Source organism: Ranitomeya imitator, chromosome 3 (assembly GCF_032444005.1).
Source record: "Ranitomeya imitator isolate aRanImi1 chromosome 3, aRanImi1.pri, whole genome shotgun sequence".
In the NCBI taxonomy this organism is placed as follows: domain Eukaryota; kingdom Metazoa; phylum Chordata; class Amphibia; order Anura; family Dendrobatidae; genus Ranitomeya; species Ranitomeya imitator.
Window position 1 is genome coordinate 175,204,621 of NC_091284.1, and position 24,164 is coordinate 175,228,784.

The following is a 24,164-nucleotide window of genomic DNA, read 5'->3' on the forward strand; positions in this document are numbered from 1 at the left end:
ACCAGGACCAGAATGGGGCCTGTCATACAGGATAAGTATGGGACCATGCATACCAGGATCGGGACGGGGCCAATCATACCAGGATAAGGATGGGGCCATGCATACCAGGACTGGGATGGAGCCAATGATACCAGGATAACAACAATGGGGCCATGCATACCAGGACCGAGATGGGGACCCTGCATACCAGTATAGGGATGACGGCGATCATTCCTGCTAGGATAAGGATGAAGGGGACCATTCCTACCAGGATAGGGATGAGAGGACCATGCATACCAGGCTCAGGCTAGGGATGAGGAGGCATGCATACCAGGATGGGGATGAGGGCCACGCATATCAGGATAGGGATAAGAGAGCCATGCACACCAGGATAGGGATGAGGAAGACATGCATACCAGGACAGAGATAAGGGGCCATGTGTATCAGGAAGGGGATGAGGGGACCATATTTACCAGGATAGGGGATATTAAGTACAGAATTGACCACATTTTTTGCTTCAGTTTTTATTTTTTCATAATTTCCTCCTCAAACCTAGGTGTGTCTTTTGGTCCGGTGCGTCTTATAGTCTGAAAAATACGGTATTCGGTTTTACTCAAATTAGTTGATGCAAAAATGAATACACCAGACATAAAAACAACTACATCTAGTATTTCGTATGACCTCAAGGATTTTCAAAGACAACACCAAGATTTTTAGCCATGGATTGAACAAGTTGGTGTCATATTGCAACATCTATCTTTCCCCATTTTTCAAAAACAACCTCTTTTATAGCCTGGATGCTGAATGAATAGTGATTCTCAACTTGTCTTCCCAGAATTCCCTACAGGTGTTCGATTGGGTTCAGATCAGGAGACATACTTAGCCTTTGAATACTTTCATCCTATTCTTCTTCAGAAATGCAACTTTTGCCTTAGATATGTGTTTGGAAACATTATCAAGTTGGAAAAGTGAACATCTACCAATGGCACAGAGTAATGGTAGCATCTTCTCTTTCAATAGAGAACAGACATCTGTGATACCATCAATGAAATGTTGTGAAGTCTTCCATTTTTTAAGCCACCAGTTCAAAAAGAATTTATCTTGGTCTCATCTCTCCTGAGTATTGAGTCCCAGTAGTCTTCATATTTTTCAGCATGAGCCATGATAAATTGTAGGCAAGCTTTCTCATGAGTGGACTTGAAGAGAGGCTTCCTTCGTAGTCATCACCCATACATGCTATTCCTCGGCAGTGTATGCCCTATTATGCCACAGGAAACACTCACCCAGGTATGGCTTTCTACTTCTTTAGCTATCTGCAGTAAACTTTAATTGATGATTTTCTTCAAACCTTATGAATAGAAGCCCTCCATGGTCGGCCTGGACATCTCTGTGAGATGATTGCTGTTTCATATTTCTAAAATTTTGGTATCATTTTTGCTGCAGTATTCTGACTGATAAGTAAAGCTTTGATGATCTCATAGCTTTCACCTTTCTTGTGTAAAGACATTATTTTCTCTCTCAGGTCTTGTGACATTTCTCTTCCATGTGGTGTCGTTGCTGACAGAATGAAATGAGAGGGGTTTTCTTTGTTAAGGAACACCTTTTATAGTCAACTGTCTTTTGCACACTGTCTGTTCAATCAGCAATTAGACTTTCCTGTGGTTGAATTCTTGCTAATTAGAATTCTGAAGTCTAAACTTTAACTTCGCTATTAAGACTTTCATTGGGGTGTACCCCTTTTTTGCAATATTGTCTTGAATGAATTGGTTAGGTATATGACTTTTTGGGTGTGTGTGAAATCTTGTGTGCAATCAATAGCCCACATTTGTGTGACTACTTTGTAATATGGTATCCCATAAAAAGTATGAAAATACTGGAAAATTGTTTTTATTCATTGAAACCATGTTTACAGGTCAATTACATTTTAATTCAAATACATTTTATTTAAATCAAACTTGAATTGCAGCCAATGTCAAAATTGTCCTGTTAATAGATCATGTCTTAGAGGACTAAAATTATCAAAATATAGAATGAATGTACAATTCTCTGCCTGAGATTGATATGGCTGTCTAAGCTGCAACTCAAAGAATTAAAGGAGTACTACTTCAAACATAGACATATTGTGCTACCAAGACGGATAGATTGTGCATTGATCTGTAAGAAGCAAAGGCATTCTATTAAATTGATGAGATCTTCTAGTTCTATATACAATAAATATACTGTACAATGAAATTCTTTGACACCTCTTCCTAACAAAATAATATTTTTCACTATGAAATGTCTCTCAATGTTGACTTTAAAGTCATTGGAATCTATCAGTATTTTTTTAATTTTTGCAAAGGTGACTATTTATATGAAGGGATTTTACAAAAGAGCCATTTATGATAAAACTGGAAAAATATTCTCAGAAAAATGTATGAGACAATATAACAAGCTCATCTCTGACAGACGTGTGAGTGAAATGGTCATGTTGCAACCAAAGAAATTTTCCCTTTTGAGAATGTAAACTGATCTCTGGTTGATATGAGTATCAATGACTTTTTTTTCTTTATTTCTGATACTTCATGGCTATTATTTGCTGGTGCTTTTAATTTCATCATATTTACTTAAGTTTAACATATGATATATATTTTTTATGCCACCAAAGTAAAATTAAAACATTTGGGGGATACGGCCAAAATGCAGCGTCACTTATACAATCCAAAGGTCATTGCTCTTTGCTGATTCTCCTGGATTTATCTGCCGCATTTGATACTGTGGATCACCAGCTCCTTCTCACCATGCTCCGCTCCATAGGCCTCAAGGGCACAGCCCTCTCCTGGTTCTCTTCCTACCTCTCTGACCGCTCCTTCACTGTATCTTTTGCCGGCTCCTCTTCCTCTCCTCGTCCTCTTACTATCGGAGTTCCGCAGGGCTCGGTCCTGGGCCCCCTTCTTTTCTCTCTATACACTGCCGCTATTGAACAAACAATCAGCAGATTTGGGTTCCAGTACCATCTCTATGCTGACGACACCCAATTATACACTTCTTCCCCTGACATCACCCCCACTCTAATTCAAAATACCAAGGATTGTCTGTCTGCTGTCTTTAACATCATATCCTCCCTCTATCTGAAACTAAATCTCTCAAAAACTGAACTACTTGTGTTTCTCCCTTCTACTAACTTCACTCTACCCAACATCGAAATTACCCTGGAGGGTTCAACCATAACTCCCAAGCAGCATGCCCGCTGTCTTGGGGTCATATTCGACACCGAACTTTCCTTTACTCCCTATATCCGATCCCTCACTCTCTCTTGTCACCTGCATCTTAAAAACATCTCCAGAATCCGACCTTTTCTCACCTTTGAAACTGCTAAGACTCTTACTGTCGCTCTTATTCATTCTCGTCTGGACTACTGCAACTCTCTTCTGACCGGTCTCCCTCTTTCCAAACTTTCTCCTCTCCAATCCATCTTGAATGTGGCAGCCAGGGTCATATTTCTGTCCAGGCGCTTCACCGATGCCTCCATCTTGTGCCAGTCATTACACTGGCTACCCATTCGCTACAGGGTCCAGTATAAACTCATCTCTCTCACCCACAAAGCTCTCCACAGTTCTGCACCACCTTATATCTTCTCTCTCATCTCCGTCTATCGCCCTACACATGCCCTCCGTTCTACAAATGACCTAAGACTAACATCCCCCGTAATCCGAACCTCGCACCTCCGTCTCCAAGACTTCTCTGGTGCTGCGCCAGCTCTCTGGAATGCACTTCCCCAGATGATCAGACTGATACCTAGCCCCGACCTATTCAAGCGCGCTTTAAAAACCCATCTCTTCAAACAAGCCTACGACATCAACTACTCAGTAAACTAACTTTGTCCTGTTCCCTCCTTCCAAATATTATCTGCATGTGAATCTGCACCCTAATATTCATCTGTCTCCACACCCTCCATGCACATGATAACTGCACTTAATACTTGACGATTGCACTTAAACACACGGGCTGATGACCGGATCATGCAGCTTTATATGAAAATCCCTATTAATTATAATTGCCAGACTTGAAGTAACAAGCACTTTTCACCTGTTGTGTCCCCCCATTTCCTTGTAGATTGTAAGCTTGCGAGCAGGGACCTCACTCCTAATGTCACTGTTTAAATTGTCTTAACTTGTACTGAATTTATTGTCTGTACATGTCCCCGCATAATTGTAAAGTGCTGCGGAATATGTTGGCGATATATAAATAAAAATTATTATTATTATTATATTATTATACAATCAGTACGCCTTTGCCCATAGATGGCCCTGGAGTAAAGTCATCTACTAAATGATAAAAGCATAGAGGAATATGCTGATCAGTGCATATGCATATCAATATCAGGTGAATTTATTTATTCCAATCTATTTTCTAGGTATGCATGTCTCCTTGATAGGCAGAGTCCTATTTGGACACATGCAGGGAGTACTAAAGCTTAAATACTACTCCTAAAAGCCAAAAGATGAGTTCTGCAGTAAACATTTTCTGCGTCTCCTTTCTGTCGTATCTCCTGGCAGGGCAGTATATACTGAAAGGTATGAACTCAATCTGTAAAACACATTTATTATTCATTAGCTCCCAACAATGTTCTGATGCTGGAACATTGCATCTCATCATTCAAAGAGCCTGGTATGATCCTCCAGCATCGTCTGTTTTCTAGATTACTGCGGCTGGTCTTGTATAGCTGTGTATATTGTATAAAATGGACTCGAATCAGTCTTACAAAATACAAAGCTCTAAAGGTGCTTGAATAGCAATTACAGGGAGCTTACCCCTAGATTCAGACAAAGGATAGGATCAGTAGAGTTCGGATAGTTGGGACCCACACTAATGCTCCAAACAAACAAAATACCACTGTGTAGAAAACTGACAAAATACTTCAAAAATATTTTTACCGAAAATTTGTGCTATAGGTTGTGCTGAAACGGTTCTAATTAGTCACAAATCATCAAAACTTATGCATTTGTAGAATTAACTGTAGCTAGGGTCACAGCTCACAGACCCAAACTATAGTTACTAACATCATCTTTTAAAAGTCTACTTGATATATACAGTTGCATAATAGTGTAATAGTACACAATCAACAGATTAATCCTATTTGTTATACTCATTTATTGTTGTGAAATTTGGGGTGGAGGGATGTAAACTTAGTTGGTTTTGCATGCTGTATTATAATATTTAAAGGAGTGGTCTAGGTTTGGGCCAAAAGGCTGCACTCTATGTGACTACAAAATCGTAGTCCCCAGTATTGCCAGCGCCAGTAATGTGACCTTGTTTATGCAATTTGCAAATTAGCGGTCACATGCAAACTAGATGCGCTCAGCTTCTTTTCATAGAAGTGAATTGATAGAGGCCGGACATGTCTAGTCGGCATGTGACTGCAGGTATACAAAACAGTAGACATTTATCCAAAGCCTGGGCAACCCCTCTAAGGAATAGTTGGTATGGTCACAACATTTGATGCATAAACAGAACTCAAAGTATCCCGTGGCATATAGTAAATATGGTCTTGGTGAAATATGTTCTAAACAGTTATATTTCCAATCATAAATTCAAGTCGAAGTGACTTATAGATTTGCACCAAAACAGACCTGAACTTGGATATGGCAAAAGTTGGTAATATATATATGCATAATTTATGACATTTCCAGGGCTAAAACATATATTTGGATGACACTAACATAAAAAAAATATAAAAGTATTAATGTTACTATCCATTTGAGTATCCTTTCAAGTACAGAATGCTGCATATCACAGTCAAGGATCTATAAAATTGGCACTACATTAGGTTTCATGCAGGGAATTGAGTCTACAAATCATGGTACCTAACTCCCATTTTACAGTACTACAGGCATGAGAACCTGTTCCTTCTAAATCTGAGGCCAGAATAAAATAAGAACATAGACCTATTCTTGTGTTACTTCTTGGGGTTCTTGTTGTACTTCTTCCAGTAAAATAACTGTTTTATCTGCAGCTTCTAATGCCAGTCCTATTAAGGTTGAGTTCTGTCGTATCCCACCCAATTTTGTGTTCATTTTTCAAAGGGAGAAAATTGCCAACGGTAGGGTGGGGACACCCAGAGCTCAAGAATATGAAGGACTAAATAGAAGGAGCTCATAATTGAAAGGACTAGCAAAGGTGCACCAGATAAAACAATGCTTCATTAAAACTACCACAATAAGTCGAGTGACTCAGCATTAGAATCAGAGTGCCTTCCCCTACTTTATGCTGGTCTTAGATGGGGCAGCATAAACCTGGTGACAGACTCTATTTAAAAAACATTACAGTGAAAGCAGGCAAGAGATCCTATCAATTATAGCCTGCTCTTAATTTGTGCTTGGATGTCTCATTAGAGCTAAGAGCTCTGGTTGGTATTCTTGAGTCTGGACATGGTGGATCTCAGCATGAGAGTTCCTTCTACTGAGGTTCCAGGATTGTCCATCATCTTTTGCCACAAATACTTTTCTTCACCCTGAGCATCCATCCAGGGAACATCATTTCCATAACTTGTACCTGTGTAATACAAAATATGATAATTTAGTATCTCAGCAATATAAAGGACACCAGCTCAGATGTGCTTTAATTCAGATACATTTCATGCATTTTAGAAAAGATGTGCTCACCTCAGGACATTAGCAGTTTTAGAGAACAAGAAAATTGTGGACCTTTAATGGTCTCAGTACCATTGGGTACTTCTAAAATTGTAAACAATCTACAAATAAAATTGGGTACCATTTGTCAGCACACTTAAAGTGGTTGTCCACTACTTTTTTATTGATGACCTATACTTAGGATAGGTTATCAATGTCTGATCGGCCGGGGTCCGACACTCAGCACCCCATCGATCATCTGCTATCAGTGTCGGCAGCGATCATTGGCTGGAAGTACTCTATTGTGGAGCTGACTGTCTTCTGATAGTGGCTGCCACAGGGTACTACACATCTGCTTCCTATTGATTTGAATAGGAGGTGGATGTGCAGCTCCCCAGAGTCCTGGTCGTTGCAGTAATGTCGCTCTGCCACTAAGGGGAGTGATGTTACGTCTGATTGCACTAAAGGAGTTCACCTGACCAGGTATCACAGTCACACACTACACTTCACATTCCGGCCACCAGGGGGAGCAAAGGGCTCTATGTATTAGGCCACTCCTCACACTTGGGTAAAACTGGGTGTTGGATAGGAAGTTAGTCAGAAAGCAGCCTGGGAGAGTTCCAGGGAGGACCTGTCAGGGGTGGGATCCTGGCAGGGACCTAGCAAAAAGGACAGATCGTTACGGAGCCGCGCCTGCACTACCTTGCGGCGGCACCTTAAGGAAGGACAGGAAGCGAAGTATATTGTGGAGAAGTGAGAAACGAGATCACCGCACAAAGGAGATAGAACCAGTAGGAGTCGTGCCCCGAGATCGGCAACATCCTACTGAGGCGCGTAGCCGGTGGCCGGAACGCCGAGGAAGTAACAGACTTCAAGCATTACTTCAAACAGCGGCAGGATAGTTAATTATAGGTTGGCTGTCTCACCTAAATCACCTAAGCAGACATAGGAGGCAATTATTGGAGAGGGGCGTCTCTAGGGTCCCAGAATAACTTCAGGCCTACCTGTGCGTCCTAGCCATATCATCTGGGGGACAGAGAGAGAAAGAACAAATACGACAGTTGTGAGGACTATCCCATGGTGCTCAGCAGGGAAGGACTACAACACACAGGCGCTAGTAGGTAGGCACTGATTTCCACCTGCAAATGGAACTCTGGATGTGCCTTCGGACCGGCCGGTCTCAGCCAGCCCTGTTAGCAGTGCTCTGGATTGCGGATCCCGAAGTCTTCAGTAAAAAGGTAAAGAGACTGCACCCTTTGTGTCCTTGTTATTAACCGCGCCTCACATCATCACCATCTACACTACTGGGAAGCCCTAGGGAAACACTTCACCTGTGGGAAGGTATTCCATCTAGCTGCCATAACATCCCCTCAGTGGACCCCCATGCAGCGTCGGTCACCCTGACCGGATACCACAGGTGGCGTCACGAACACTTGACAAACTTTCATCACTTTTCATTGGACGCCCTTTAGCAGGGTCACGGTCTAGCCACCGTGACAACCCCAGGACCGAGACAGAGAGGCCCGGTACCGAGTACCTCACGGCCCTGCATCTGGGGGCGCTCCAACTTGGCATCATCAACAGGATGTACTTAAGCCTGAAGGTCATGTGTGCCTTGGAACTGTGTCAGAATTGTGCTTGAACTGTGACTTATTGCAAAGACTGTGTATTGCTATTTGCCGCCAAAACTGCCGCCATTACAGCGCCACGAGGAGCGCAGGAAAAGAAGAAGGGCATGGAGTTGTGGGCGTGAATGGACTGGGAAGCGCGAAAAGTCATGGCCGCCCAGTCTAAATATTTCTGTACCTTGAGGACGTGTCCGTCAGCAGCCGAGATCCGCCTCCTGATCCTCCATGGCGGGCGGAGACAAAGAAAATGAAACCGCCCATGGAGGGGAGAGCGGGAAAAGGACAAGGAAGACAGCAGTCACGTGGAGGACGCCATGACAAGTCACCCGGAGTCAGAGCGTGGGGTCGAAGACGGAGACTCCCCCAGCTACCCGGAGGAGCACCAAGGCCGAGCCTTCACTGCTGATGCTGATTCCCTGCAGCTTGGAATGGAGGAGCTGATCGATCAGCTCCTACAGCTGCAGGTGGAGACCAAGTCCTCGTCTCAAGTAGCACCTGCGGAAGATCCATCAACGCTGGTGCCGCCCCTTGTGCCGCGACTGAAACCCCTGCTGACCACATCTTGGCGCCCACCGCCGGTAGAGCCAGCCGACCCCCAGGACATCGTGGTGGCGGGTGAGTACACTGCCCCTGCCCCGGTGATGGAGGACCTGTTGGTGGGCCTGGTCGCAGTGCCACCACCCCACGGCACTCACCGCCTCCAGTGTCTCGACCCCTGGGACCAAGCCACGGGTATGGAGTGGTTCCTCAAGGCCCCGATTGCGCCCACTACCCTGCCGGGTGAAGTCTACGCCAAGCGGACTGTATGCCGCTGGGTAAACCCCGGGTCAGATTTCATGGGGTTCCCCAGGGCCGGAAAGCAGGAGGGAGAGAAAGTGGAGGTCCTCAGCTGGGAAAGGTATCAGGCCCAACTTGCCCGGAAGTGGGAAGAGAAAGAGGCCAAATACCAGGCCAAGCATCAGGCCTACGACTGGAGAGACCTGGCGGTCAAGGCCAAGGCCCGCAAGGACCACAGCACACACCTGGCCCCGCAGAAGCAGGGTCAAGTCGTAGCCTTCCGGCTCCGCTGAGGTTGGGGCTTTCTTTATTAAGGAGCCCGGGCTGTACGCGGAGGTGTTCATCAACCGCCGGGATGTAGAGGCGCATCTCCTGGAGAGACACCCCGACTGAGATCTTTACCCGGGAGACATCGTCACTTATACCAGACACTTTGGGGAGGAGGGCTGGTTTGCCTTGGATGTGCATAAGAAAAGAGGTCCGGTAGCGCACCAGGCCAAGGCACCAGCCCAACCATCTCCCATAGCGACAGTGTTCCCTTGTGGCCAGGCCTCTGCAGTTACAAAGACCACCGTGATCACCCCGACATGTACAATTGTTAGGACCACTACCTGCACTGTTGCCACTACTACCACCGTAGTTGCCAAGAAGTTGACTGCCGTGATGACCGCTGCTCCAGCTGCTCCTAAACAAAGAACTGTGGGTACACAGACCCTTGTGTGGAGTGGGGGAGCCCCTCATTTGGCACCTGGTAGCCGCCAGTATCTAGCTGGGCTACCCCCGACCGGTGCTACTGGAGCGCCCCCAAACACAGGGCCATGAGTTCTCAGTACCGGGCCTCTCTGGTTCGGTGCTGAGGCTATCACTGTGGCTAGACCCGGTCCGCGACCCTGCTAAGGGGCGTCCAATAAAGGTGGAACAGTCTGTCAGGGGTTCGTGACGCCACCTGTGGTGTTCGGTCAGGGCGACTGACGCTGCTGTGGGGTCCGCTGGGGTGATGGAATGGCAGCTGGATGGTATAACTTCCCACAGGTGAAGTATGTCCCCAGGGCTTCCCAGCAAGGTGGATGGTGATGGTGTGAGGTGCAGGCAATAACGAGGACACAGGGTTGCAGTCTCTTTACCTCTTTACTGTAGACTTCAGGATCCTCAATGCAGAGCACGCTTAACAGGGCTGTTGTGAGTTCTGTTTTTGGGCTCCCTCTGGTGGTTACTGATGGTACTGGGTGATTTGTGTTCTGCTGTCTCTGGTGTCTACCTGTTCTATTAGGATTTGGGAGTTTCCTATTTAACCGGGCTTTCTTGTCATTTCCCCGCCGGCTATCAAGGTTATCAGAGTGTTTTGTTACCTCAGCTTCTGGCTTCAGTAATCTTCAGGACAAGCTAAGTTTTTGATTTTCTTGTTCCACGTTTTGATTTATTTTTGTCTTGTCCAGCTTGCATATAATTGTTTCTTTGCTGCTGGTTGCTCTAGCGGGCTGTAATTGCTCCTCATGTTCCATGAGTTGGAACATGAGTTCAAGTAATTACAGGATGGTTTTTTGAAGGGTTTTTTGCTGACCGCGCAGTTTACTTTTGTATCCTCTGCTATCTAGTTTTAGCGGGCCTCATTTTGCTGAATCTGATTTCATACTGTGTATGTGCCTTCCTCTCATTTCACCGTCATTATATGTGGGGGGCTGCTATTTCTGTGGGGTATTTCTCTGGAGGCAAGAGAGGTCTGTGTTTCTTCTAATAGGGGAAGTTAGATCTTCGGCTGGTGCGAGACTCTGGGGCGCTGCACTACTGTTATGACCTGGTGGTCAGGACAATAATGGACCTGGTGGTTAAGAGCACACGGAATGACCTGATAGTTACTGATAATAAAGGACGAGCTCTGAGACGTGGGAACTCTGCTGACCGCAATCCCTAATCCTATCAAACACACTAGAAATAGCCGTGGATTGCGCCTAACGCTCCCTATGCAACTCGGCACAGCCTAAGGAACTAGCTAGCCCTGAAGATAGAAAAATAAAGCCTACCTTGCCTCAGAGAAATTCCCCAAAGGAAAAGGCAGCCCCCCACATATAATGACTGTGAGTAAAGATGAAAATACAAACACAGAGATGAAATAGATTTAGCAAAGTGAGGCCCGACTTACTGAACAGACCGATGATAGGAAAGGTTACTTTGCGGTCAGCACAAAAACCTATAAAAAGACCACGCAGAGGGCGCAAAAAGACCCTCCGCACCGACTCACGGTGCGGAGGCGCTCCCTCTGCGTCCCAGAGCTTCCAGCAAGCAAGACAACAATAAAAATAGCAAGCTGGACAGAAAAATAGCAAACCAAAGAAATACAAGCTGGAACTTAGCTTCTGCTGGGAAGACAGGTCACAAGAACGATCCAGGAGTGAACTAGACCAATACTGGAACATTGACAGGTGGCATGGAGCAAAGATCTAAGTGGAGTTAAATAGAGCAGCCAGCTAACGAATTAACCTCGTCACCTGAGGAAGGAAACTCAGAAACACCCACCAGAGGAAGTCCATGGACAGAACCAGACGAAGTACCATTCATGACCACAGGAGGGAGCCCGACAACAGAATTCACAACACACTACCCTCTGAGTTACAGCACTAAACCTCGAAACCCCGAATATGTAAATAGTTAACTGTTTCCTGCTCATTGCTGCTTAAAACCTGTATAGGGTTAATTCTTTAAAGGGATCCCATTGTTTACCCGGGATCCCTATTGTTTTACGTTTTTGCACAAGTCATCATTGTTTCAAGAGACTACCGAATCATGGACAGTGAATTATTCACAAACTGGTCCTGTAAATAGTTGCACCTTCTTAAAGGTGCTCTCTACTGGTTTTACAAAGAAAGAAGACTTTGCGAAGAAACTGTTCCTGGTAACGACGTGAAAGTTTCTATGGTCTTAGAGTTTATGACAGACTTGTTGATTATTTGCACTACCTCAGAAAAGACTGATTTTTCCTCTTAAAGGGAATGTTTACTTGATGCATTTTGATAATGTTGCCTTAAATAGTTAAATAGCAATAATGTTTCCATAGCAGATAACATATAGCTAGAAAGTTAGTAAGTGAACCCGTAGGGGTTAGTGAGTCCTCCTGAAAACCATAGAGAGATGGTTGATAGATCTCATGCTGTGAACCTAGAGGAAGAGATGCAGTAGGCCCAGACGAGTAGCTAGGCGGTCCTGCATATGTGAAGTCAAAAAAATAAAGAAAAAGTTAAATTTGCACCATAGCGTTTTATAGTAAGCCTTTAGTGGGTTCAGCCTGTATGCCCTTAAAGGAAAAGTTAAATTATTGTTCAAAAATTTGCACTTAGTAGAATACCCGGCTGGGTAATGGAAGTTGTTTATAGTCAGTAAATTAGAATGTTATTTAAAATATTTAAATACGTTTCTATTTGTAACGTTCAAGTGACCTCACCTCCCATAAATGGAAGCATTGTTATATTTACTTGTTCATAGCATTTCAAAATGTTGTATGTCTTTTGCTAACATGTATTGTTGTTCTTCTTTTCCCAGTCCGGGAGTACTGGATTTAACCGGGGGGAGTGCAGCTCCCCAGAGTCCTGGTCGTTGCAGTAATGTCGCTCTGCCACAAAGGGGAGTGATGTTACGTCTGATTGCACTAAAGGAGTTCACCTGACCAGGTATCACAGTCACACACTACACTTCACACTCCGGCCACCAGGGGGAGCAAAGGGCTCTATGTATTAGGCCACTCCTCACATTTGGGTAAAACTGGGGGCTGAATAGGAAGTTAGTCAGAAAGCAGCCTGGGAGAGTTCCAGGGAGGACCTGTCAGGGGTGGGATCCTGGCAGGGACCTAGCAAAAAGGACAGATCGTTACGGAGCGCGCCTGCACTACCTTGCGGCGGCATCTTAAGGAAGGACACGAAGCAAAGTATATTGTGGAGAAGTGAGAAATGAGATCACTGCACAAAGGAGATAGAACCAGTAGGAGTCGTGCCCCGAGATCGGCAACATCCTACTGAGGCGCGTAGCCGGTGGCCGGAACGCCGAGGAAGTAACAGACTTCAAGCATTACTTCAAATAGCGGCAGGACAGTTAATTATAGGTTGGCTGTCTCACCTAAATCACCTAAGCAGACATAGGAGGCAATCGTGGGAGAGGGGCGTCTCTAGGGTCCCAGAATAACTCCAGGCCTACCTGTCATACGGGTGCGTCCTAGCCATATCATCTGGGGGACAGAGAGAGAAAGAACAAATACGACAGTTGTGAGGACTATCCCGTGGTGCTCAGCAGGGAAGGACTACAACACACAGGCGCTAGTAGGTAGGCACTAATTTCCACCTGCAAAGGGAACTCTGGATGTGCCTTCGGACTGGCCGGTCTCAGCCAGCCCTGTTAGCAGTGCTCTGGATTGCGGATCCCGAAGTCTTCAGTAAAAAGGTAAAGAGACTGCACCCTTTGTGTCCTCGTTATTAACCGCGCCTCACATCATCACCATCTACACTACTGGGAAGCCCTGGGGAAACACTTCACCTGTGGGAAGGTATTCCATCTAGCTGCCATAACATCACCCCAGTGGACCCCCAAGCAGTGTCGGTCACCCTGACTGAATACACAGGTGGTGTCACGAACACTTGACAAATTTTCATCACCTTTCATTGGATGCCCCTTAGCAGGGTCATGGACCGGGTCTAGCCACCGTGACAACCCCAGGACCGAGACAGAGAGGCCCGGTACCGAGTACCCCGCGGCCCTGCATCTGGGGACGCTCCAGATGTGTACTACCGAGCCTCAGCCACTACCAGAAGACGGCCCGGTACGCAAGCGAGTACTTCCAGCTGCCTGTCACAGATACCGATAACATCTGAGGTGTTGGGTGTCAGACTCCAGCCAATCAGACATTAATAACCTATCCAATAGATCATCAATCAAAAGGTAGTGGACAACCTCTTTAAGTGAAAGTTAAGCTGATCTTAGATGATCAGATGTCTCACCAACACTGCCTGCCTTAGAACCAATATTTAATTTTAGATAAGAAAAGATCATGTAAATCAAGTATTTCAAAATCAAAGGCTATATTAGTTTACTTACATAATGCATTAATAAATTAAAGCTATGTGGTCCAGTAGTTGGGAATAACAGATATCTCATCAATGAGAACAATATTTGATTACATACAGAAAGTTCTGAAAGTACAATTGCTTCCGACCATGTCAGTAAATAAAACTAAACAATATACACTCATTTTCTTTCTGACCATCATTAATTTGACTGTTATTATTATTATTATTATATGTGACTACTTGATCATTTCTGCCATTGCAAAAAGTGGAAGTTTTTTCTGATTTATACAAACTTACTGACTTATACCACAATAATTTCACAATAAGGGCTCATGCAGACAACCGTTCGGTCAGAGTGCAATCCGACAAAACACTGGCTCTTCAGCGGACTAATGATTATTATTTTTATTTATATTTCACAATTGATTCCATGGTGCTGTATATGAGAAGGGGTTACATACAAATTACAGATATCACTTACGGTAAACAAACTAACAATCACAGACTGATACAGAGGGGAGAGGACCTTGCCCTTGCGGGCTTACATTCTACAGGATGGTGGGGAAGGAGACAATAGGTTGAGGGTTGCAGGAGCTCTGGTGTTGGTGAGGCGGTAGCTCCGGTAGTGGTGAGGAGGCAGCGGGATCAGTGCAGGCTGTAAGCTTTCCTGAAGAGGTGGGTTTTCAGGTTCCGTCTGTAGGATCCAAATGTGGTTGATAGTCGGACGTGTTGGGGCAAAGAATTCCAGAGGATGGGGGATATCCGGGAGAAGTCTTGGAGGAGGTTGAGTGAGGAGCAAATAAGTGTGGAGGAGAGAAGGTGGTCTTGGGAGGACTGGAGATTACGTGAACGAAGATATCTGAAGATTAGTTCAGAGACGTATGGAGGAGACAGGTTATAGATGGCATTGTAGGTCAGTATTATTAATTTGAACTGGATGCGCTGAGGGAATGGGAGCCAGTGAAGAGATTTGCAGAGGGGAGAAGCAGAGGAGTAGCGAGAAGAGAGATGAATTAGTCGGGCAGCAGAGATAAGGATGGACTGGAGAGGTGCAAGGGTGTTAGCAGGGAGGCCACAGATAAGGATGTTGCAGTAATTGAGGTGGGAGATGATGAGGACATGCACAAGCACAGATTGAGGGTTGAGGAAAGGACAGATTCTGGAGATATTTTTGAGCTGAAGGCGACAGGAGGTGGAAAGAGCTTGGATGTGCGGTTTGAAGGACAGGGCAGAATCAAGGGTTACTCCGAGGCAGCTGACTTCCGGTACAGGGAAAGCATGATGTCGTTACTTGCAATAGATAGGTCAGGTAAGGAAGATCTATAAGATGGAGGAGAGATGATGAGTTCAGATTTGTCCACATTGAGTTTGAGGAAGCAAGAGGAGAAGGAGGATATGGCTGATAGAGACTTGGGGATTCTGGACAGCAGAGAGGTGACATCAGGGCCAGAGAGGTAGATCTGAGTGTCATCAGCAGAAAGGTGGTACTGGAATACATGGGAATTTATGGGTTGTCCAAGGCCATGTGTATAGATTTAGAAGAGTAAGGGTCCTAGAACAGAGCCTTGGGGGCACTCTAACAGAGAGCGGGTGGGATGAGAAGGTAGTGTGGGAGAAGCTGAATATGCAGTTGGAAAGGTATGAGGAGATCCAGGATAGGGCTAGGTCTTTGATGCCAAAGGAGGAGAGGATCTGTAGTAGGAGGCAGTGGTCAACTGTGTTGAAAGCAGAGGACAGGTCTAGGAGGAGGAGTATACAGGTCCTTCTCAAAAAATTAGCATATAGTGTTAAATTTCATTATTTACCATAATGTAATGATTACAATTAAACTTTCATATATTATAGATTCATTATCCACCAACTGAAATTTGTCAGGTCTTTTATTGTTTTAATACTGATGATTTTGGCATACAACTCCTGATAACCCAAAAAACCTGTCTCAATAAATTAGCATATTTCACCCATCCAATCAAATAAAAGTGTTTTTTAATAACAAACAAAAAAACCATCAAATAATAATGTTCAGTTATGCACTCAATACTTGGTCGGGAATCCTTTGGCAGAAATGACTGCTTCAATACGGCGTGGCATGGAGGCAATCAGCCTGTGACACTGCTGAGATGTTATGGAGGCCCAGGATGCTTCAATAGCGGCCTTAAGCTCATCCAGAGTGTTGGGTCTTGCGTCTCTCAACTTTCTCTTCACAATATCCCACAGATTCTCTATGGGGTTCAGGTCAGGAGAGTTGGCATGCCAATTGAGCACAGTAATACCATGGTCAGTAAACCATTTACCAGTGGTTTTGGCACTGTGAGCAGGTGCCTGGTCATGCTGAAAAATGAAATCTTCATCTCCATAAAGCATTTCAGCCGATGGAAGCATGAAGTGCTCCAAAATCTCCTGATAGCTAGCTGCATTGACCCTGCCCTTGATGAAACACAGTGGACCAACACCAGCAGCTGACATGGCACCCCACACCATCACTGACTGTGGGTACTTGACACTGGACTTCAGGCATTTTGGCATTTCCTTCTCCCCAGTCTTCCTCCAGACTCTGGCACCTTGATTTCCGAATGACATGCAAAATTTGCTTTCATCAGAAAAAAGTACTTGGGACCACTTAGCAACAGTCCAGTGCTGCTTCTCTGCAGCCCAGGTCAGGCGCCTCTGCCGCTGTTTATGGTTCAAAAGTGGCTTTACCTGGGGAATGCGGCACCTGTAGCCCATTTCCTGCACACGCCTGTGCACGGTGGCTCTGGATGTTTCCACACCAGACTCAGTCTACTGCTTCCTCAGGTTCCCCAAGGTCTGGAATCGGTCCTTCTCCACAATCTTCCTCAGGGTCCGGTCTCCTCTTCTCATTGTACAGCGTTTTCTGCCACATTGTTTCCTTCCAACAGACTTACCATTGAGGTGCCTTGATACAGCACTCTGGGAACAGCCTATTTGTTGAGAAATTTCTTTCTAGGTCTTACCCTCTTGCTTGAGGGTGTCAATGATGGCCTTCTTGACATCTGTCAGGTCGCTAGTCTTACCCATGATGGGGGTTTTGAGTAATGAACCAGGCAGGGAGTTTATAAAAGCCTCAGGTATCTTTTGCATGTGTTTAGAGTTAATTAGTTGATTCAGAAGATTAGGGTAATAGGTCGTTTAGAGAACCTTTTCTTGATATGCTAATTTATTGACAGGTTTTTTGGGTTATCAGGAGTTGTATGCCAAAATCATCAGTATTAAAACAATAAAAGACCTGACAAATTTCAGTTGGTGGATAATGAATCTATAATATATGAAAGTTTAATTGTAATCATTACATTATGGTAAATAAAGAAATTTAACACTATATGCTAATTTTTTGAGAAGGACCTGTAGAGTATTGTCCGTTAGCTTTGGCTGTAAGTAGGTCATGAGTAATTTAGGTCAGGGCCATCTCAGTTGAGTGATGGGGTGGAAACCAGATTGTAGATTGTCAAAGAGCAAGTTAGATGATAGTTGGGAGGAAAGTTTAGCGCGGATGTGCTGCTCCAGTAGTTTAGAAGCGAATGGGTGCAGCGATATTGGGCGATAGCTGGACATAGCAGTTGGATTGAGGGTTAGCTTTTTAAGGATAGGCGTGATTGTGGCATGTTTGAAAGCAGAAAGGAAGGTATCAGAAGTAAGTGATATGTTGAAGAGGTGGGTTAGGGATGGGATAAGAGTGGGGGTAAGGTTGGGGAGGAGGTGGGATGGGATGGGGTCGAGCACACAAGTGGTGAGGTGCGATTTGGAGAGGAAAGAATTAAGCTCCCCTTCGGTGATGTTGGATAGGGAGGTTATGGGAATTGGGCATTGTCTGGTATACAAAGGGGTTGTGGTGGTTGAACAATGAAGACTTGCTTGTTTGGTCAATCTTATTTTTAAAGTGTGTGGCAATGTCCTCAGCAAAGATGAGGGAGGTTGGAGGGTCAGTGGTGGGCGGAGGTGGGAGTTAAAAGTTTTGAATAACTGTTTGGGGTTGCAGTATAGGGAAGATATGAGGTTGTGAAGTAGGCCTGTTTAGCAGAGGTCAGGACAGACATGAAAGCAAGTGTTGCCTGTTTGAAAGCAGTGAAGTCGTCTTGCGAATTTGTTTTCTTCCAACGCCGCTCTGCAACACTAGACACTTGCCGGAGCTTTTTAGTGGTGTTATTGTGCCAGGGTTGTCTGTTGATATGTCGCACTCTGCCATGAACGAGAGGGGCGACCGCGTCAATAGCTGATGTGAGAATGACATTGTAGAAAGCAGTAGCAATGTCTGTATCGTGGAGTGAGGATATAAATGCCAGTGGTAGAATAGAGTCAGTCTAATGTAAGGCTATGGGGCCGTGCACATGTCCTATTTTTTCCACAAAGTCTGTCCTTGGAATAAAATCTCTGCATGCCCGAGTTTGATCCGATATTTGTATTGAACTTGGCCATGCAAGTCTAAAAGTCCATGGAAACGATGCTACTGCACTCGGATGACATGTGAGTGTTGTCTGATTTCCATGGACTGACAGAAGGGAGAGGATGGAGAAATTACCTTCCAGCAGGATGACAATGGCAATGAAAGACGGTCCTGCAAAGTAGTGACTCAGGGGGATAAATACAAATGCATGTCACAATTTTCAGATTTACATTTTTAAAATTATTAGAAAACCATGTATCATTTCCTTTACGCTTCATAAATACTTTCTACATTGTGTTGGCATACACATAAAATTATTTTATTACATAAAAACATTTAAGTTTGTGGGTGTAAAGTCAAAAACATGAAAAAATTCACAGGATATAAATACTTTTTCAAGACACTGTAACAGATTAAAAGGAGTTTACTGATACATAAAGTTCATCAATTACAGTAAATGATTGCTACGGCGCACATCACTTTAGGTGGAAGTAACAATGAGTTTGTCTTGTTACCGTGTCGTTTGTATTTCTCATTATATTCAGTCAGTGCACAGCACTATATGTTATTGAGCAGTAATTTTATTTTCTGAGATCATCTTTACATTTGTAATGATGATGAAAGATAGAGCAGAAAAGAGAGCTTTGAGCAGAAAATCTACGTACAAACCTTCCAACACATTAAAAAGTAAAGGGGGTGTCCAGGTTCTTCATGAATGTCTGCAGTCACTGCATGTGACTGCAGACTTGTGAATTTGTGAATCTTCACATCATGTGCAGCACGTGATGTGAGGATTCTCCGAGGCCGGAGGTGAGAACAAGTGATATATGTATACTTTCGGCCACAATCCAACTAGATGTGTGCAGTCACATTCATATAAGTGAATTGAGCAAGGCCTCACATGTCTAGTAGAAATGTGGCCTTGTATTATTCTTATCACATACTTGGGGTCACATGATCGCTCAGTCTCGCTGCTGGCACTGGAGAATCAGACTTTTGTGATAAACTAGGACAAACCCTTTAATAAAAAGATATTATGCAAAAAATATATTTGACCAAAATAAAAACTATTCAGATTGATTGGGAAATATACGGTACTAAGAAAGATAGCTGGAATCTATTAGTTTGGACACTTCTACTATGTCTTTTCCATAAAAAGTAAAACATCTTAAGGTACCTTCACACATAACGATATCGTTAACGATATCGTTGCTTTTTGTGACGTAGCAACGATATCGTTAAGGAAATCGTTATGTGTGACAGCGACCAACGATCAGGCCCCTGCTGGGAGATCGTTGGTCGCTGAACAAAGTCCAGAACTTTATTTCGTCGCTGGATCTCCCGTGGACATCGCTGGATCGGCGTGTGTGACATCGATCCAGCGATGTCTTCACTGGTAACCGGGGTAAACATCGGGTAACTGAGCGCAGGGCCGCGCTTAGTAACCCGATGTTTACCCTGGTTACCAGCGTAAAAGTAAAAAAAACAAACACTACATACTTACCTACCGCTGTCTGTCCCCGGCACTGTGCTCTGCACTCCTCCTGTACTGGCTGTGAGCGTCGGTCAGCCGGAAAGCACAGCGGTGACGTCACCGCTGTGCTTTCCGGCCGCTGTGCTCACAGCCAGTACAGGAGGAGTGCAGAAAAGCAGAGCGCCGGGGACAGACAGCGGTAGGTAAATATGTAGTGTTTGTTTTTTTTTACTTTTACGCTGGTAACCAGGGTAATCATCGGGTTACTAAGCGCGGCCCTGCGCTTAGTAACCCGATGTTTACCCTGGTTACCCGGGGACTTCGGGATCGTTGGTCGCTGGAGAGCTGTCTGTGTGACAGCTCTCCAGCGACCAAACAGCGACGCTGCAGCGATCCAGATCGTTGTCGGTATCGCTGCAGCATCGCTTAATGTGAAGGGGCCTTTACACTACAACTACAGTATATGAGTGGTGCAACAGATTAGCCGGTAGACTAAAACATAATTTAAAGTATTAAGTAATCCAATAAAAAGATCTACGCTGCATAATGAACTGCAGCTTACCCTCTATTTGCCATCTACCATAGCTTTATTCAGAGGTAGCTGTTTGCTATTCCTATGTGTCACTCTTTGTATCCTACAATTGCTCATTAATTATTCATTTTCCATTCTCTATTGTAGTAAAGAGAGGACAAATATCTGACAGAGGAGAGCTACCACTGAGAGAGTAGTTAACTTACATTATTGCAACTTATCTGTTCTAGTCAAAATCCCAACGGGTTTCTTCATTTGTTGCCATCATTCAACAAATGGTTGAAAGTTTATGATCAAATTATTTACCGGTTTTCATAATGTAACAATGTTTGCACCTCTCTGCGTATTTGCTCCAACTACACATTTTGTACTTCTTTTCTTAGCTTGTTATTTTTATTGGATTTACTTAAAGGGAATCTTTTACCAGCTTTTCCCACGCCATATGACAGCAGCATTATGTAGGGGCCCAGACTTTGTTTGCAGTGATGTATCATTTATTTTACTAGGTGCTGCAGTTCGGATTAAACACTGTTTTTCTGTTGTAGATCTAGCAGTGCTCTGAATGCTGCCCACACCACTGACTGGCAGATTTCTTCCTACATACAGAGCACACAGCAAGTAGTCAATCAGTGTACAGGGTGGGGTCATGCACATCTCATGAATATGAAGAGCTATATGGCAGCAGGGTTACTAGTCCTCTAGTGATAATCTCCTGTTTATAATGTTATCATTATAGCAAGCAGCCCAGTAAGTGTTTAGAATCAGGGTCTCTGCTTCTACATTGTGCTACTCTCAGATTAGGTGAGAGATTTTCTTTAATAAAATGTATGTCTTAGTAAATATAATGCAACACAAAGTGAAATATATTTGAGCCAATTAAGGGAAATTCAATCCAACTTCATTCATTGAAAATGTTACATCAGTTGATAACTCTCATACAACTTCAAAGCTTTGTGGGAAACCACTAGAGAGTGTCCATTGCCTTGTATATGGGACTATTTATACATTTTTAATTAAACAAGATTTTTCATTACTGCATTATTTAGCTGGATCAATGATTGAATAGAGAGGCATAAAGGAATGCTAAAGGCATGGTGATGTATTTCAAGCTTTTTTCCAAAGAAACACCATGTACAGAGAAGGTCAGCATAGGTGTAACTACTGTAAAGTACTCCTCTAATGAAAAGTCAATTGATACAGCGTGCAGTTTTAGGATTCACAAGTCTGCAGCCTCAGAGCGTGACTGCAAACTTGCATAGCCTTAAGGTACCGTCACACTAGACGATATCGCTAGCGATCCGTGACGTTGCAGCGTCCTCACTAGCGATATCGTCCAGTGTGACAGGCAGCAGCGATCAGGCCCCTGCTGTGCTGTCGCTGGTCGGGGAAGAAAGTCCAGAACTTTATTTGGTCGCTGGACTCCCTGCAGACATTCACTGGTAACCAGGGTAAACATCGGGTAACTAAGCGCAGGGCCGCGCTTAGTAAAAACCAAACACTACATACTTACCTACAGCCGTCTGTCCTCCAGCGCTGTGCTCTGCACTCCTCCTGTACTGTCTGTGAGCGTCGGTCAGCCGGAAAGCAGAGCGGTGACGTCACTGCTCTGCTTTCCGGCCGCTGTGCTCACAGACAGTACAGGAGGAGTGCAGAGCACAGCGCTGGAGGACAGACGGCTGTAGGTAAGTATGTAGTGTTTGTTTTTTTTACTTTTAGGATGGTAACCAGGGTAAACATCGGGTTACTAAGCGCGGCCCTGCGCTTAGTTACCCGATGTTTACCCTGGTTACCGGCATCGTTGGTCGCTGGAGAGCGGTCTGTGTGACAGCTCTCCAGCGACCAAACAGCGACGCTGCAGCGATCCGGATCGTTGTCGGTATCGCTGCAGCGTCGCTAAGTGTGACGGTACCTTAAGGCTGAACAACGCCTTTAAGTATGCAGTACTTAAAAATGTTTTCCACTACTAATTTAACTCCCTTTCATTAGTCCTAACTCTTCTAAATAACACTTTTCTAATACACTTATATTACCTGCTCATGTCCTGTAAGCTCCTCTCTCTGTGGCTCATTTATCCTCATGTCTTGAGTCTGGCTCTGTTACTCCTGATCTGGGAATTGGAATCGGGTGAACAGAGCAGGGCACGTCACTAGTGGGGGCAAGGCTGCGTCTTGGTGAGTGACAGCAGTCTGAACATACATGCTCAGATCAGACTTCACTCTCCTCTCTGCTTGGATGCTACTTTGAAGTGTCCTTCTTTTAGCTGACAAGCACTGAGATGTGCTGATTGTTATTAGAAAGTATATTACAGTGCTTGTCAGCTGAAGGCACGGCACTTTAATACATCGGCACAACACATGACTGAGCTCACATCAGGCTTCACTCTCCTCTCCCTGAATGCTGCTTTGAAGTGCCAGGTCTTCAGCTAACAAGCCCTGCAATATGATTTTTCTACTATGCAAAAAAAAAATTCTTAGTTTCATCTGTGTTTGGATCAGATTTCTCCCAGTTTGGTCAGTGTCTGTCAGTTTTTACCATCAAAGTTTGGTCAGAGTTTCATCAGTTTTTCTCGAATGAACAAAAAAAAAAATGATGAAGGGTTCATGAGCTTCTCCTATCAAACAATCAGTGAAAAAAGGACAGCACACGGATGGCATTTGAGTGTTGTCCAATTTTTTCATGGATATTTATACTTACATTGGTGAGTTTGATCCAACACTGAGATCAATATTGTACAAGTCTCCATGTTTTTATGTGGACCACTTTGTCGGAGGAGAAAAAAAATCTGACATGTGAATTACCCTATAGACTATCACAGGTACAAGTTCTATCTGTGAAAAACTAGGATAGCACTCATCTGAGAACAAGTGACGTCTGAAGGAGCCCAAAGAGAGCACTAGAACTAGTGAGTTAGTACTTACCAGTGCCACAGCCTAGACAAACTCCACCCAAAAATATGTTGCTTGATAAGGATTCCTTATCCCACACTGAAAGCTCCAGGCAGACATTCTGTAGATCACTGGGCTGAAGGCTGGTGAAGGAGAAGGTATGGTTCCATTGAGGGTTCACAGACTTTTTAATTATGGGAGTTTTGTGCTTAGTGGATTTGCTGTTATCTGGTAGTAGATATCTGAGGAAAGAAACTTAGCTCCTTATATTTCTATTATAAAATCAAAATACACATCACAACAAATGGGAAGCAACATATTGAATTCATTTTAACAGATAAGACTCATAGAGATGTAGATATTTAGTGGTATAATATGGTTTTTGGCCAATTTCACACATTTCTGTACCATGATGCACAGAATAGCAGAAGATCTCTTGAACTGAACTCAACAGCCTTGTACATGAATATAAGGCTGTTGAGTTTGGATCAGGAGACCCCCGGCCAGTCCGTACATCGTGATCCATACAACGCTTGGATTGTGAAACACAGATGTACCGTATAGCTATAATAACAACAAGACACTAGTTATGTTATTCATACACTCTGCGACCTTCCACTATAGGGAGAGGAAGAGCAGGACATGATTCAATACATAGCCTCATTCACACTTTAGCATTTATCGCGCATGTGCCATCTGATTTTTAATGGATAGTACAATGGCATATTGCATTATTTGGCCCTGTTCACACAAAATAATAGAAATATAATCATATTCGTGTTTGGTCTGACTTGTAGACTGAACTCAACCTTTTCAATGATGGTGTCC

At 44.1% G+C, this 24,164-nt stretch overlaps 1 protein-coding gene across 4 annotated transcripts in view; it reads right to left on the reverse strand.

Moving 5' to 3' along the window:
* Nucleotides 1-5,103: 5,103 nt before the first annotated feature.
* SYTL5 (synaptotagmin like 5) overlaps nucleotides 5,104-24,164 on the reverse strand; it is a 461,654-nt gene continuing 442,593 nt past the window's right edge. For 3 of the 4 annotated variants that reach the window (XM_069761626.1, XM_069761625.1, XM_069761623.1), the window contains exons 18-19: nucleotides 23,370-23,578; nucleotides 6,230-6,513 (exon numbers count right to left, since the gene is read on the reverse strand). In XM_069761626.1, the coding sequence (XP_069617727.1) occupies nucleotides 6,356-6,513; nucleotides 23,370-23,578 (367 nt within the window). In that variant the 3' untranslated portion in view covers nucleotides 6,230-6,355. Of the gene's footprint in view, nucleotides 6,514-23,369; nucleotides 23,579-24,164 lie in introns of all 4 variants that reach the window. The other variant, XM_069761622.1, reaches the window with a different exon arrangement.